The following is a 16079-nucleotide window of genomic DNA, read 5'->3' as shown; positions in this document are numbered from 1 at the left end:
TCAGTCATCTTCTGATAAAACATTTGTTATGTTGTCACCATGGATTCCCTCTCAGGTGCCACCAAGAGCTGACTTTATGGATGTTTTCCTCATTACACCTGTGTTTACGTTCAGAAGTCAAATGCTTAGTCACCCTAGCCTCTCTTACCAAATTGAGTGCGTGCAGCAGAAGAAATAGGGCTAAAATATACTTTAAGTGTCTTAGTTTCCATAAGCTTTTCAGGTAAATTTCCAAGCAAACAGATCTGCCTTTCAGCAGTAAATGTGTATGCCTATATGAAACCCACGAGTTATGACTTACTGTTTATGTGAGCTGGTGACATAGGATGGAGCACAGGTTTCCAAAATAAGATGAAAGTGTGGTTTGACATAAGGATTCATTTTAAACCACAAAGATTGTATCCTGAGTATGTGTATGAAGCTTCCATTAGCTTAGCCTGCAGCGTTATTGACAGTGTGTGGCTGATTCCAACTCTCACTTCTCTCCGCAGCGATTGCCTAGACAAATTGAAGAGCGGAATGAAAAGCTGAAGAAAGAAATGTTAGGTAAGTAGCATGTGCCTATACCATAGGTAATAATCTTCCTAGTTTACTAGAAAAATTAAAAGTGCTCATGTAGACTCTCTTGTATGAAATTGAAATAAAGTAAATCTTAATGGAAATACTTCATAGACTCATAGAATGGCTTAGGTTGGAAGGCACCTTGGAGATCACCTACTCCAGCCTCCCCACCATGGACAGGGAAACTCGGCCACTCAAGACCACATCCAACCTGGACTTGAGGCGAGGAGGCTTCCACAACCTCCCTGGGCAACCTGTCCCATAAAATTCTGTGGTAAACAAAACTCCTGATTACTTGGTTTCACCTACAGGCCATTCTAAGCCAAATAGTTTTCCCATACAGAAAAGGCTATTAGTTAAAGAATACTCAAGACCACCTAAAACCATTTAATATTGATGCATGTGAAAGCAGTGGAAAATGGTTCGAAAGAGACCAACTGCTCTGCCCTTTCTCTCTGCAAGTAAACCTTCAAAGGAAGCATTCACATGAAAGGGATAAAGCAAGGTTTTCACTAAGCCTTTATGTAAAAGGAGTCAACCAGCTGTAATAACTGAGCATGTTTGATTTAGTGTCTGGAGAAATAAATTTGGTTCTTTTTGTAGCACTTCCAACCTAGAGACCTCCAAGTCTTCATGTGTACTGTGATTTGTGTAGTATATCAGTTCTGTTTGTTTAGAGGCTGAATTACACCTACCTAGAGTTACAAACAGGCATCTTGTCTTGCTGGGAGTGGAATTAGATTTCCTAACAGCATAGCTCCTTGTCATTTGCAGTTCTGTACCAAAGGATGCTCCAACTGAACTTCTTTGTAGAAAAGAGAATTAATTCTTTCAAGTGTATCTGCCCTCATCATCATGTTGTGTGGTATTGCTTGGATAATACCTTAGCTGGGTTGGTGTATTTCAAAAGCATAGCTCGCTAAATATGATTGGCCAAGCATAACTGATTTTCATGTGTAATGTTAAATACAAAAACACTTCCTTGCTTTGTGACCTTGCAGTATTATGGAGGTTTCCTCCAAGGGTTTTGGAGGAAACCTCCTGCACCTAAAAAGACTGCTCTCAATGTTGCCTACTGTCTCCTAGTTAATAGGGTTTGGTAATTGTTACAGGTTCAGATACCAATCTGATATCCTGGTGCTTTTATATAAAAAAAAAACAGCCTTATTCTTAATCTTTAATTCAGTTTAGAAGGACAAATGACAGTATTAGATAAACTAACTGTCCCTAACCTGTTTGAGAAACAGCTTACAATAGTTAACCATGTCACACACATTGTAGGTGTGACAAATAGTAGAAGAAGTGCTATTTTAGCATAAGTAGGCATTGGAGGGTTGGGATGGGAAAGGGGAAGATAGTGTTTTGCTATTCTGCAGAGAATCAGGCTAAATAAACTGAGTCTGTCTTGCATACTGTAACACTAATTCTTAAAATATTTGGGAAGAAGAGACTGCTTCAAAGGCTTATGCTGAGACTTTTGTTTGTTTTTTCCCTTGCTGTGCAAGGAGTCCGATTTGCTCTTGCTTTAAACCTGTTTTGATCGAGTAAAGCTGCAGTGAGGCTTTTTAGAGCTTTTCATCACCAGATTCTGTTTCCACCATTGCACTTAGAACAAACCATATATAAAGAAAGGGTAAGTGTGGTAGTGCTGTAAGTAAGTGACAAATGCAGAAAATCTCCAGAAGGATCAAGCTCTTTTGTAGGACATGGAATGAGTTAACACAATGTGAACTCTCTTCATTACCAATGTCTAAAGGGCCTCACTAATCACAAGGGACAATGCCACAACAAGAAATCCAGCTTTATAAACTGTCATTACAAAACTACTTCTGTACTGCTGGTTCTTGCCTAGATTTCACACAGGATGTGATCTTTTCAAATGTATTAATCCAGTCAGTGGCAGTTAGGATCTAAGAACTGAATTGGTCTTCTGGGAACCAGTTCAGGCTGTTTATATTGGAATTCTTAAGAAAGGAATCCATCCTCAGTGACATTACATAGATGCAAGGAGATAACAATGTTTATTGGTGTAAACAGCCAGGCAAACCAAACTAAGAGTGGGGCAGTATAGCATGTAATCCTCTGGCCATAGAATCATATCATAGAATCAACCAGGTTGGAAGAGACCTCCAAAATCATCCAGCCCAACCTGTCATCCAGCCCTATCTAGTCAGCTAGACCATGGCACTAAGTGCCACATCCAAGCTTTTCTTGAACACCTCCAGGAATGGTGACTCCAGCTCCCTGGGCAGCCCATTCCAATGCCAATCACTCTCTCTGTGAAGAACTTCCTCCTAACATCCAGCCTGTACCTTCCCTGGCACAACTTGAGACTGTGTCCTCTTGTTCTGTGGCTGGTTGTCTGGGAGAAGAGACCAATCCCCACCTGGCTACAGCCTCCCTTCAGGTAGTTATAGACAGCAATGAGGTCACTTCTGAGCCCTCTCCAAGCTAAACAACCCCAGCTCCCTCAGCCTCTCCTCACAGGGCTGTGTTCCAGGCTTCTCACCAGCTTCGTCGCCGTTCTCTGGACACATTCCAGTAGTTCAACATCTCTTAAGTTGAGGAGTCCAGAACTGGACTCAGTACTCAAGGTGTGGCCTGACCAGTGCTGAGTACAGGGGAGGAATAACCTCCCTTCTCCTACTGGCCATTGCCTTTGCATGAGATAGGATTCATACAAATTCTCACAAAGATCATTACAGTTATATGGTGTCAGTTAGGCAAGTGATATTTTATTCTTAGCACTGCTTGTGATCATTACTACAGTAATACCAGGTGAGGATTTTCTGTAACACATTTTCTTAGTAGAACACTTGAAATTAAGTTAGGAATATGGGCAGTAAGAAGACTTTTTTTAAATCTCACAAAATTCCCTACATCTTCTTGTTAAGAGAGGTAGCAGTGATATGGATCAAATTATGAAGGCCTGGGAAGGAAATACTTGACAAGGTGTACAAAATGTTGCTGTTCTGTCTGAGGTCAAGTTAAAAAACACTTACAATGGAAGAAGAGAGATTAGATGGAAGTTCTGAAGGAGTGAAAGAGGAGAAATTATATAATGTGAGGGTTACCAGGCTTCTTTGGATTGATTTTATTGTACAATGTATTTGTTTTAAGCTGTTCTAACTTTTTTCTTTTTCAATAACTTTATTAATGCTGTTGGACAACTTGAGTCCAGTTTCAGAATAGACAACTGCTTGTGGTAATCTGCTAGGAAATTATCTGACTACTAGTTAAGCAATGCCAGATGTACAAGGATTCATTCTTGCCCTCTCACTGGGGAGTCAGCTCAGGTGTCTGGCTTGTACCCCAGATTTTCTTATTCCAGGAGAGGAAGTCAGGTGCATCAGGCTAGGTCTGCTTCTGGAGCACTGACACTAATGTCAAACGCCACCAAAATCTTTAGAAAGAATGGCACAGTTCATGCTTTGGCTCCTTTGAAGCTTTGGTCTTGAACTCTTACTTCAGTCAATGAATCTTCCAGCCTTTAACTAAAACTAAGCCCTGCTATACCAAACTAACTCATACTGGCATGAAAACTGCAGCTGTGTACAAACAAACTAAAACAAATGGAGTGCATTTTCCTCCTTCCCCAAGTGTGTTTCCTGTTTTCCAGTGCTACAGCTCATTACCACATAGTTTGTCAGAAGCCGAAACCACTTCTTAAGTGATTGTGTGTAAATAAATCAGAGCACACATTCTTGGCTGGATTTTTCTTCCAGACTACCTAAGTATGAATTCTTTTGTGTGCATGTGATTGATGAAGTCGATGTGACTGGAAAAACTGTGGTTTGTTGCCAAACCAAGTCCATTTCTGCTATGTGTTCTGCAAGGGTCTGACTTTTTCAGAGCTGCCATCTGTATTGTAAGTATTTTCATATTTTCCATTCAGTCTTTGCAGAGTATTTCTTCCACTTGCCACTGAGGTTTGCTCTGTATGAACTAAACTCTGAATTTCACATTAAACCAAGCTTGGCTTTGGAAGCAGGTTTTACATCCATCTGGCTCTTTATGCTTTCGTAACATGAGCATCCTCTGCCTTAGTGATTGCCCAGGACATGAACATACATTGACCATTTTTTGTAGTCTTGCTTTATTTCTCTTCTGACTTTAAAGCCAGACATTTCCAGCTATTGTGCAACAAGCTAATCTTGTTTAGAGAAACTAATTATTGTGATAAGTAGGACCAGCTCCTTTGGAGAGAGTGAGCAGAGAAGTTGGAACAGTTCTAACAACGTTTAACAGCTTGAGGGCTGTGACAACAGGTTTCTGCATGGTTAAGTATAATGGATACAAGGAAATGGGATGAAATATGCCAATCTGTGTCACCCGTGCTATACACAGCTTTTGCTAACTCTAAGAACTGTTGGGACCTTGAGCTTAAGTTATAAATGAAAGCATTGCAGAAAAGAGTGAAATGTACTTGATAGGCCTCCCCATAAATCACATGGACAGTCAGTGTATCACTCTGGGCCCTTCTGCCAGGAAGAGATTTTTCCAGCTATTTGAGATCAGCAAAGATGTTTATTAGGCTCAGCGTCTGAATTAAGGGGGGTTGATACTGAAGGGTATGTTGTATTTGCAACGAAGTTGCTGAACTCAAATAATTTCACTTCAAACAGTTTAAACCAGAGCTGATACACACTTGCTTTAGTTCTGTCCTCCCCAGTTAGGGAAGGGAAAAGGAGTTGCCTTTGCTCTTTCAATTGCTTAAGGAGTGATGTCGGTAGTACAGAAAGTTACACAAAGATGAGACCTCATCATGAAAGTTGCCCTTTATAAAAAAATAACTCTTAAACAATACCTACCTGTTCAACCCCAAACACCACCTGAGCACTGGCAGCCACATCGGAATTGTTGCCAGGAAGACTGAATAGCAGTTAATTGTGGCTGCTACAGCTTGATGTAAATCATCAGAAATCTTTTTGTGCATCTGCCTTTTGCAACAGGATGTTACATTGCACTTCAGGTGAGTAATAAATCACAGCCCTACATTGATTGCTTGCAGTTAGTTTACTTGTTAACTTCCTGAATGTTGCTTTGCTGAAGAAACTTAACATGATGGAATTCCAGGTGAAAAAGAGAAGTAGGTCCTCTGAAATAGAAAGGACGAGATCAGTGAAAGACACAGACTTGTAAGGGAATGTGACCCTGCTCCAAGACAAGTGAATGTTTGATTGCTGGGAACTCGCTGCAGCTGAGTCACAGCCTCCCCATGCCTCCTTCTTTCCTTCAAGCACAGTCTCTTTTAAGAGAGCTTTTCTTTGGGGAGAGGGAGGGAGGTTGGACTTAACTACAGATCTTGATTTAGGGATGAAAGGAGAGTGGGGGAGGAGGATACAGTGCTTTCCTACAATGATCGGTTTATGTGTGCCAGGAGCAGTGCTTTGGGCTTGAGCGGCTGGAAAAGGCAAAGCCGCCTTCTGTTCCAGTAACAGGTTCTTAAATGTGGCTGCACCTAACGGCAGTGCTCTGTGTGGATTTACTTGATAGAACAGGAAGCTGACCTATGACTTATTGTTTTAATTATTCAGTCACAGTGAGATAAAGACTAAGGTACTAAATATATCTTATTACCTCTAGCTTCTCCCAGAGAAGAGAGCTGGCCTAGCTACAAGAGAGAATACCAAGGCAGTTGTTGTGTGTTTATTGGCGCTTGTGTGGCCGGAAAAGAGCCATCGCACTAGCTCCAGTTAGAAAGGGCCTTTTCACAGCTTCCTGAAACAGGCAAACTGGTCTGCCTGCTCCTGAGCCAGCTGCAGTGCCTGGATAACTTGTGAATGGTTTACAACTGACTCTAGCAATGCCAGACTATGTCAGGATTCTTCCACCAGCAGACAAAGACACTTCTCGCTGTGAACCTGAAACTAAGCAGTGACCAAATGTTTAAGTACAGTAGCAACCAGTCATGGAGATGCTGTGAGCTACTTTATAGTCTAATAATCAAAATGCTCTCAGTATAAAATTATGAACTTAACTGTTCATTAAACCTCCACAGGATGTAGCTTTAACACATCACCAGTACAAAGAAGCTAATCCTAGCTGAGCCACTCACTGGAGTGACTTTCACCAGATCACTCAACCACCTCACCTGTTAATCCACACAGAAATAAAAGGAGAAAAAATCTATCTTACCAAGTAGCTGCCTTCTGTAGGGTAAGGCTGTCTGATTCCCTCCTGTGTAGGGTCATGGAATTTACATATTGCTTTAAAATAATTGCACAAATCTTGGGAAAATACCCAGCTGTGAATCAGCACTTTGATGCAGGCTCTCAACTGCTGTAGAATATTTAGCAGTTAGCTATAGTACCACTGGTAGTTTCTTTATGCAAGACTGAGTTGTTCCTCAGAATAAAATGTTTGTGTTTTTCCCCAGCTGTTAACTGCTTTTTGTATTTTCAGTGAAAGTGCTGAAAATTTCAGCTTAATTTTGGAAATGTGATTGAAAAAAACAAAAGTATTTCGATTTATGGTGATGGTGTTTTAAGCTGTCTTGAGCTGTTGCTAGATTGTTGCTTCCATAGGGTGAGTTCAGAGTTGGAGACACATCTGCTTTGAGCAGGGTCACAGGCCTGCAGCGTTGTGCAAGGCAGATCTCTTCATCTGTCTGTACTCAGTTTGTGCAACACAAATGCTGCTTGGCTCTGTCTGTAAAGAACTTACACAGGGCTTTGTTCCTTATGCTTCTGTGCTTTATCACTGCTGTGGAGTTATTGCTTCAGTATGGCTTAGCACCAAAGCCTGAATTAAACCCTGGCTGGTGCATTGTAGCGAGGAGACTTAGTAGCAGTAGTGATGATTGCACTGCTGGACAGAAACAGGGTTTTCAAACACACCAGAGAACACAGGGAAAGTAAAGAAACTAAATAAGTGTTCATACAACCTTGCATCTGGACTCTGAGATGTTGATTTAGAAACAGACATACAGGTGAAGATGACTAGAACACAACTAGAAGAAAGATGACTAGAAAAAGACTTGAGATGCCTTGCTGAAAGCATGCACATGCAAATGGAAGTAGGCATGGCATGTGCAGGGTTTAGTTACGTGACTGTGACTGCTTCAGTTGCTCAGCTGGATTTCCTGTGTGCCACTTACTGGTGGTGTTGGGTTTTCCCCACTGTGTGCATGCACAAAACTCCCAGCAAAACAATGCTTTGCCTTGAAGAATCTAAGTATGTGGGTGCCAGCCTAGGGTAGGCTTCACCTTGTCAAACTTCGTTTTGTTGTTAGGGAAATTAGTCTACAATTGTACAAAGAAACCAGGATGAAAACAATGTTTTACTTGAAAAACACACCATCTTCCTTCTTTGTCTTGTCTTTTTAGGGGCTCAATTAGCTTGTGTTTAGCCAACATTGCAGATATTACCTCTGCTTCTTGTTTAATTTTATGTATTTTATCTATTCTGTCATTTCTATATAGTTTGGGTTTTCTTAAGGATGTCCTTTTGTTCCTCTTCTCTTGTTTGTAGATGGAGGTAAAGCTGATTTTATAGAGTCAGAAAGCATGTATGACACACTTTGGTAGAAACCTTTAGATTCTATGAACTGTTATTCCCTATTATATTTAACAATGTTTGCTAAATAGTAATTGTTTAGAGAGTTAGTCCTGGAGAGCTGTCCTTTTGCAAGTGAGTTAATTCATTTTGCATGACCTCATGGTAAGTTTTCTTGCAGGGAGTTGTCTTCTACAGATGGAAGTGCTTAGCTTGCACATGCAAACAAGGATGATTTTTACAAGAAAATTGTCAATACCTAGATTTTAGAAAGGGACTTTTAATAACTGCAAAAGAGCAGTTTGAACTTTGGCTGTCATTGTTATGTTTCAGTGGTCTAGGAAACTGAGTGCCTGAAATACCCCTGACTGTTTGTGGAGCTGTGGCTGCATCAAAAGTAACCAGAACTGAAATCGTTGTGTTAGAAATTGAAAATTGGCAGCTATCAGAGTTAAATCCAAGTGTAAGCATAGAGAAGATCAGTGCTTTGCTGTGAGCTGTGATACCTCAAGAGCTTGTAACTAGAGGAAACAAGGTACTTCTGGCTAGCTGGAACCACATAGCCATGACTGTCAGCGGCCACTGGCTCATCATTGGAGCTGCCTGAAAAAACATTCAGAACCACCTTGGTGATCTGTTTTCCACCCCAAAGCTGACAGTAACTACATCACAGTTGGGTTTTGTTTGGGTTTTTTTGGGTTTTGTTTATGTTAAGAGCCTGAATAGTCAACAAACTACAGGAGTTTCCACAGCATTTAACATAAATTAGCAGATAAATTAATTGGTAGAGCTGTACTGTGTAGATGGGCATAATCCAATGGAAGCTTTCCTTCTACTTAACATATTGTCTCTCCTTTTCTTTCTAGGCAAACTGAAGGATCTTGGAAATTTAGTTCTGCGCCCCTTTGGCCTGTCAACAGAAAATTTCCAGATAAAACAGGATTCATCAACTGGCTCATACTCAATCAATTTTGTTCAAAATCGAAACAACAACAGATAACAGCAATTCGATCTAATTCTGCTGGCTTTCAGGCTTGGCGACCCTGTGCTTGCACGTACCACTGAAAGGATTCAGCAAACATTCTTCATGCTCCTCAAGTGAAGATGAGACCCAAGCATATTCATTTTCCTGCTTGCAAAATTATTTACAGTGTGGATGTAAAGCAAGTTATTTGACTTCTCTTAGTGGTAACTGTGTCCAGTGTGTAATTTTATTTTTGCTTTATTTTCATTTCTTCTTTTGCAGTGTTTGGCTTATCCAACAGTCTGGGCTATTCTTTTGGCCCATTCAATGCTGACAAGGACATTCTAACAAACAGTGCAGTTAAATCAAAATGCTGATGCAGCTGCAGCCAAGCATGGTGGGCTAACCCTAGCCAGCAACTAAGCCCCACACAGCTGCTCTCACAGCCCCCTAGTGGGATGGAGGAGAGAATCCGGAGGATAAAAGTGAGAAACTCATGGGTTGAGATACAGACAGCTCAGCAAAAGCTGCATATATAAGCAAAGCAAAACAAGGAGTTCATTCACCATGTCCCACTGGCAGACAGGTGTTTAGTCATGCCTGGGAATGCAAGGCTCCATCACACATAATGGTAACTTGGGAACACAACCTCCATCACTCTGAACATCTCTGCCCACTTCCTTCTTCCTCCAGCTTTATATGCTGCGTGTGATGCCATATGGTGTGGAACATCCCTTTAGTCATTTGGGGTCAGATGTCCTTACTGTGTCCCTTCCCAATTTTTTGTGCACCCCCAGCCTACTTGCTGGTGGGTTGGTGTAAGGAGTAGAAAATACCTTGACCCTGTGTAAGCACTGTGCAGCAGTAACTGAAACATCTCTGTGTTACTGAGGCTGCTCTCAGCACTAATCTAAAACATAGTCCCATACCAGCTATGGTGAAGAAAATTAACTCTATTACAGCCAAAGCCAGCACGCTAAGAACAAAGCCTAATGGTGTCTTGGGGAATTAATGAATCTAGGAGAAGCACTTCTCCATGCTCAGCAGGCGGATAGGACTGACAGCATGCATGGAAGCAAGCCAGTGTCTTCTGTGGAATAATTTCTCTTTGTAATAAAGGCTTGGTACTTCTGTTGGTTTGTGAAGTTCTTGCCTTATTTCTGTCCTTGCCATGGTGGTATTGTTGTGTAAAGTGCTTACAGACACCCACAAATAGTACACCTGGCAGACATTAATTTGATGTGTTTGCTTATTTTTCTTTCCTGTGCTTATAGCAATACCAGAAAATTCACCTCAGGCCACCCCTGCACCACAGTTTGTTTATTAATTTTTCTGAGGGCAACAAGGAAAGGTTGTGCCTATATACATATGTACACACTTTGTAATGGTGCCATAAAATTAAATCTGCTTGTCTGAGAGTTACTGATATTACAGAGCTCCCTAATGGCAAACAAATAAGTGATGGTAAAGTTGATTGCCAATGACCTTCATAGTACACTAGATCTTGAAGACTCTGATATGTATGTGTGTGTATATATATGTATATATAAATGCTGCTGAAATACTTCATTAGGACTTTGGAGAAGGTGTCTTTTGTAATTAGTATTTGCTGAGGTTTATATTGATGCTGAAATGTTTACATTAGAGGCAGATTTTACAGTTGTCTCCATGCAGATTTCAGTAGATGATTCAATTAAATAATTAGTGGTGGCTAGCTGAAGGTCACTGGTTGTCATCTTGAATTTATCTCAAGAAGCATCCCTGTGTGTACTTAAGGACTGAAATTCTGGAGCTCCAGTCTTTCCACTGACATGCAGGAAAAAACTGTTGCATGACATAATCTTTTAAGTAAGTGCTCCTACACCAAGTTCCTTGCTAATTTGCTCCAGCAGTTACTCACCATTAGCAACCATGTGCCTTTTGTCCACTTCGAGTTGTCTGTCCTCAGCTCCCAGCCTTTGCTCCTTCTTACTCTGCCTGCAAAATTAAAAAGCTTTTAGTACCTGGCCCCTTCTCCCTGAACATGTCTGCACGGTAACAAAGGGGCCTGTTGCTCTTCTCCCTAAGCTGGACAGCAGGGCTGCTGTAATCCTGAGGCTGATCCTGAGTGTCTTTTCCATCCTGAATGTTTCTGTGATATCTGTAAGTCTCTCCCTACAAAGCACTTTCTCCAGGATTCCCATAATGTCTGTATTTCAAACCTTCCCTTTTTTGACATTTAGGAAGGGATGTCAGAACTGACACTGAGATTTGTCTCTGCAGAAGCAATGCCATTCTTTTCTTTGTTACACTCTCAAAGGTGGTCTTAACTCTTCTGGGAACATAAGAGCTAAGTTTTAGATCTCCCCTCAGCCTTTTCTTGTGTAGCTGAGATACAGCCTCCCCTTTTCCTGCAGCTGTGGACATATTCTTTCTGCAGCTAACAGAAGTCATGTTTTGTTTGGCAGGCCTGGCTTACTGAGCAGTAAATCATTTTCTGTGTGTTTTCCCACCAAGCTATTGATTGTCAGCATTTTCAGGAGTGACTTTTAGATTTGCTTCTCAATCACTGCTGAAAGTGTCAGATGGTTTGAGCAGAATGTCACAGGAAACATCCCTGTTTGAAGGACAGTGGGAAGCTGTTTGAGATCTGTCATCTGTCTCGGAGACCATCTTAGCCCACATATGCAGCACTTTGTGTTGTAGCTGGTCCTCTGCAAATATTGCATTGGCTGCAAAGTGCCACCCCATGTGATGTCTCCATAATTAGACTTACTAAGCCTGGCCGAATGACATGGTCTGGTTTTGATGGATTTTAATTGCATGTTTGGCTTTAATTCTTTATCAATGGATTTTCCATCCTGTTTTCAGGTTCCTATCCTTGATGTCAGCCTGTATTTAGCTTGGTTGCCATCTTTGCCCACTGCTGCTCCACTGACCAGATATTAAAGGCAAAGTGGGTGAGCCAGCTGGCTGTTTCAAGTGGAATACCTGGATTTATTTTCAGCCCTACCTGGTTGCTAACAGAACGGCAAACACATCAAACCACTTGTTTTAAACTGAGAAGTACCAAACACCAGTACTTTAATGGTCAGCAACAGGCTGCCCCTGGCATTTTGAACTCTGCTTTTGTTCCTAATGCATTACAGTTTCTCATCTGTCAACCTCATCTTTGTTAGCTGTGCTTTTTTCCAAGCTTTCTCCATCAAGACTGTATTCTCTTACATCAGGTTTATAGCAGCTACCTGTTTTGTCTTTCCATGTGCATTTGGGGTTTTTTCCAATCTCTCAGCAATTCAATTATTCTCCTTCCTGTAGTTATCCCCAGCAGCAGCCCCTTGCTGGGTCTCTGTATCCCACCCAGCCTTGTAGCTGCAGCTTTCATTTCTGCCCTTGCAGCGCCACACTCAGCAGTAGCCAACCAGCAGGGCTTCCAAAATGGATGTTTTGCAAAGCTCCTAGATGGATTGCTGAGAAAGCAAACACTCACTCATCCCCCTGAGAAAGCTGGGGGGACTGACATATGCTATGCCCACGATTTACCCTGAACACAGCTATTCAGCAGGGATCTGAAATCTCAGCCCTTTGTGTTGGGATATTTAGGATCTGATAAAGCACCAAGCTTTGAAGCTGCATCTTTCCTTCCCCGATTAGCGCATTTCAGCACAAAACTTCCTTGAGATCTACCTGCCTCTGATTAGCACAGACATAGCTGGAGAGAAAGAAGAAACTGCTGGTGACCAGTTCCTAGGCTTTAATTAGCTGTGTTATTCCCAAGGGATTATTTCAACAGCCGAGCTCTGTTGCTGGCTGCTGCAGCCAAGAACCAATTATATCAAAGTGCCACCTCTTTTTAACAGTAGGTAAAGATGTGTAGGGGCACATATAATGTGCAGCATTAATACATTGCTCATTCACAAGCTTTCCCTCTTTGGAAGAATCCCAGCATTTTCTTGTTCAGCAACTTAATTTTTTTCAATCCTGTGCAGCCTCCTGCTCAAAAGGATGTAATTGCTTGAGAGTATTTATCAGCAGAGGCTCTGGTCAGCCTGTTTGTCTGCCCAGACACAGCCAATTGTCAGGCTCTTGGCTACTGCAGCACTAAACCAGGGTCACTACAGCCTACCCTAACAAAGCTAAGTCCTTTCTAGATTAAAGGTCCTAAAACAACTGAAAAATATTAACTACATTTTCCTGATTCTGCAGATTCAGTGGTAATCTCCCCAGATGGAAGCTTCACCATCGGCAGCTATGACTCCAGCCTAGATACTCATATCTGCCTATTTCTCAGCCACCAGCTCCTAAGAAGGTGATTTACAAAACCAGGATCCCTGAGGTAGATGCAGCAGACACAGGTTTGCCTTTTGTAGACCAGCTGAGACTAATACTCTGGTCCTGGCCTCAAGTACAGCAGCTCCCTGCAGTGATTGGTCTCTGGGTGCACATATATGAATCCCCCACGGCTGCTGACCAAGAACATAACCCTCCACCAGCCACAGAAATTGAGACTTCAGGTGCTGAGGCATTAGGCACAAGCACTTTTTTTCTGATCCCTTTCTAACTCTGGCGTGTGCAGCGCAGCCTGGCTGTGGCCTCAGCAGTGTGGGAGGTGCTCCTGGGCAGCACCCTCTCTGCAGAATCAGCGAAGTGAGATGTCAGGAAGCAGGAGGTAAATGGTATTTTCTAGTCTAGGCAGTAGCTTTGTGCCTGGCTGCAGCAATAGCTTCCTAAATGTATTCCTGGAGCAGTGCTGGTGAGTGCCAAGTGAGAAAACAGGCCCTTGGAGAGGCAGCAGGGCTGTGGGCTCTGCCTGCCTAATTGCATTTGAGCACAGCTTCTCACAAGTGCATCTTTATCTCGGTGAAGACTGACACATTTGCATTAGCTTGTCTGGCTTTGGTGCTCCATCTTGGTGCACTTTTCTACCTCATGAAGGAGGCACTGCAGTATTTGAAAATCCTGGGAAAGGAGAAGGCTGGAAGCTGATAGATTTACTACCAATGGCTACAGCCCTAGACCTGCCTTTGAAGCCACATTTCTCTCTGTGTCCAAATGTATTTGCGTGTCCCTACTCCAAGCTCAAACACAGCTGAGGTCACGGTACTTGCAGCCAGCAGCAAGATTCCTAAGCCAAGATGTGGCTTCTGGTATGATTTTGCAGTGCTGCTGAAAAGTGTATGATGTACAGCTCCCCAGCCCCTGCTCTCACAGCTCGTTTGCAGTGTTGTCTTACTCAAGGCAAACAGAGCAAACGGAGTGCACCACGAGAGGATTTTCCATATCTATCTGTGCAGCATTGGTATTTCTGGGATCTTATATTTACCATGGTCCAGTATTCATCTTTTTACACTCTGGAGCCCCCAGCCCCTTGTTCTGATAGCTCACAGTGCTTCAATGTTTGAATGAGCCCTTCAGCAGGCACAGCCTTAGTTTAATATTTAATGATCAAGACAACTACATTTGGAAATTCCAGTCCCTAAGCTCTGAAGATGTGGAGCTCTCAGCTGAAAAATCTTCAGTTCAAAATTAGAACTACCCCTCCTAGGCTTTGAATATTTACCCCAAATTCAGAACACCTCAAACACATCCACAGGGGTGTTCTGCCTACCCACCATGGAGCATCCACGGAAAGGGAGTAAAAACAAAGACCACAGAAACACTCAGGGGAAAAGCAGGAGCAGAATCATAAAACCAGGCTCCAGAATGCAAATAAAAACCAGCTGCCAGCACTGCCTGAACCAGCAAACAATGTGATCCTTTTCCTACTGCCACCCAGCACACGCTGAAGCTCCCTGAGCAGAGCCTTTGGAGAGCCCTTCCGGCATGAAGAGGGAGAATGATGAATCCACCCACAAAGGCTTGAGCAAGGACAAGTGAGCAAGAGCGGAAAAAAACGACGGCAGTGAGCGGCAGCTGATAGCAAGGCCACATGCACGCTGGCTTGTTTCTGCCCCGGCAGTTGCTTAGAGACCTGCTGTACTGCTGTGTGCTGCTGCTGACAGGCTCTCTGCATGCCCGTTAGCACTTGGCAGTTGGAGCGCTGCCGTACCTTTGGCTGGAGCAGAGCGATGGGCTGCCTTGCACAGCAGCTCAGCTGCTCTGCTGCACCACGGCTGCTCCTCACAATGCACAACCACACCTCAGACAACTGCCCCAGCCCCCTGACGTTCCCAACTTGCCAGAAAGTGCAAAAGCACGGGGAGATCACCATGCAAATCCCAGCAGCTCCCGACACTATCGGCAGCCTTGGAGGACACTGTCGGTCAGGGAGACTGGCCCAGGGAGCACTAAGGTGGTGTAAGAGTATCCCTTGTATGATTTCCTCAGCTGCAGATGAGGCTTCAGGCAGGTGACTGCTCACATGCTCAACCTGCACTCCTCATCATTTAGTGCTTCAATAACGAGTGTGTGGCAGTGCCTGAATTTACTGCTTCATCTCCTTCTGACCCACTCAGTTTCCTGAAGAAATCTGCCCACTGGTCACACCCTAAAAGAAACCATATCCCTCTGTACCGATCTCTCACGTTTTAGCTGCCAAGCTATCACAAAAGCCTCCTGCGCCAGGAGCTGCACTGAGCAGCTGCTCTCTGCACTTTTGCCCTCATTAACTATCACCCTTTTGATGCTTGAGGGCAGCAGTAAACACTATTACTGAGTGGCATTGTGTAGGACTGGCTCCATCGCTGAAGGTTGGGTTACTTTTATACTTTTGTCACTGAACTACTGGAGTGAAGATTAATCAATGGAGTAATTGCCGAGCTCTGAAATCTGCCTGGCTAACCTCTTTCGTGGGCTTCACAGTCACGCAGCAAACCCAGCAGACTCCCACAGTGCGACGCTACCGACATAATGTCACAAAGGAAAAGCCATTAGAGAGCAATTACATTTCAGCAGGACTTCCCCTCTCCACCACGGCCTAATGAGGATAACCAATTCAAGAGGAACTGCCGCAAGAAGGAAGGAATAAGGAGAGAACGAGGATGGGAGTTCCTGTAATGCAAGCAGAATAAGAAACAACCCTGTGAAGGAAGAGGAAAACATATGCTGGAGCTCAGCTCCAAGCAACAGACAGATGTGG

General features: G+C 43.0%; 2 protein-coding genes across 3 annotated transcripts in view; one reads left to right on the top strand and one right to left on the bottom strand.

Moving 5' to 3' along the window:
* TTC1 (tetratricopeptide repeat domain 1) overlaps positions 1-10167 on the top strand; it is a 32820-nt gene extending 22653 nt beyond the window's left edge. For both annotated transcript variants that reach the window (XM_064161776.1, XM_064161775.1), the window contains exons 7-8: positions 492-546; positions 8925-10167. In XM_064161776.1, coding sequence (XP_064017846.1) covers positions 492-546; positions 8925-9058 — 189 coding nt within the window. In that variant the 3' untranslated portion in view covers positions 9059-10167. The remainder of the gene's footprint in view (positions 1-491; positions 547-8924) is intronic.
* PWWP2A (PWWP domain containing 2A) overlaps positions 9480-16079 on the bottom strand; it is a 38384-nt gene continuing 31784 nt past the window's right edge. Inside the window, exon 3 of the mRNA XM_064161764.1 lies at positions 9480-10999. Within this exon, the coding sequence (XP_064017834.1) occupies positions 10881-10999 (119 nt within the window). The 3' untranslated portion in view covers positions 9480-10880. The remainder of the gene's footprint in view (positions 11000-16079) is intronic.

The sequence above is a fragment of the Pogoniulus pusillus genome, chromosome 22 (assembly GCF_015220805.1).
Source record: "Pogoniulus pusillus isolate bPogPus1 chromosome 22, bPogPus1.pri, whole genome shotgun sequence".
Taxonomy (NCBI): domain Eukaryota; kingdom Metazoa; phylum Chordata; class Aves; order Piciformes; family Lybiidae; genus Pogoniulus; species Pogoniulus pusillus.
This window is presented reverse-complemented; position numbering and strand designations above follow the sequence as displayed.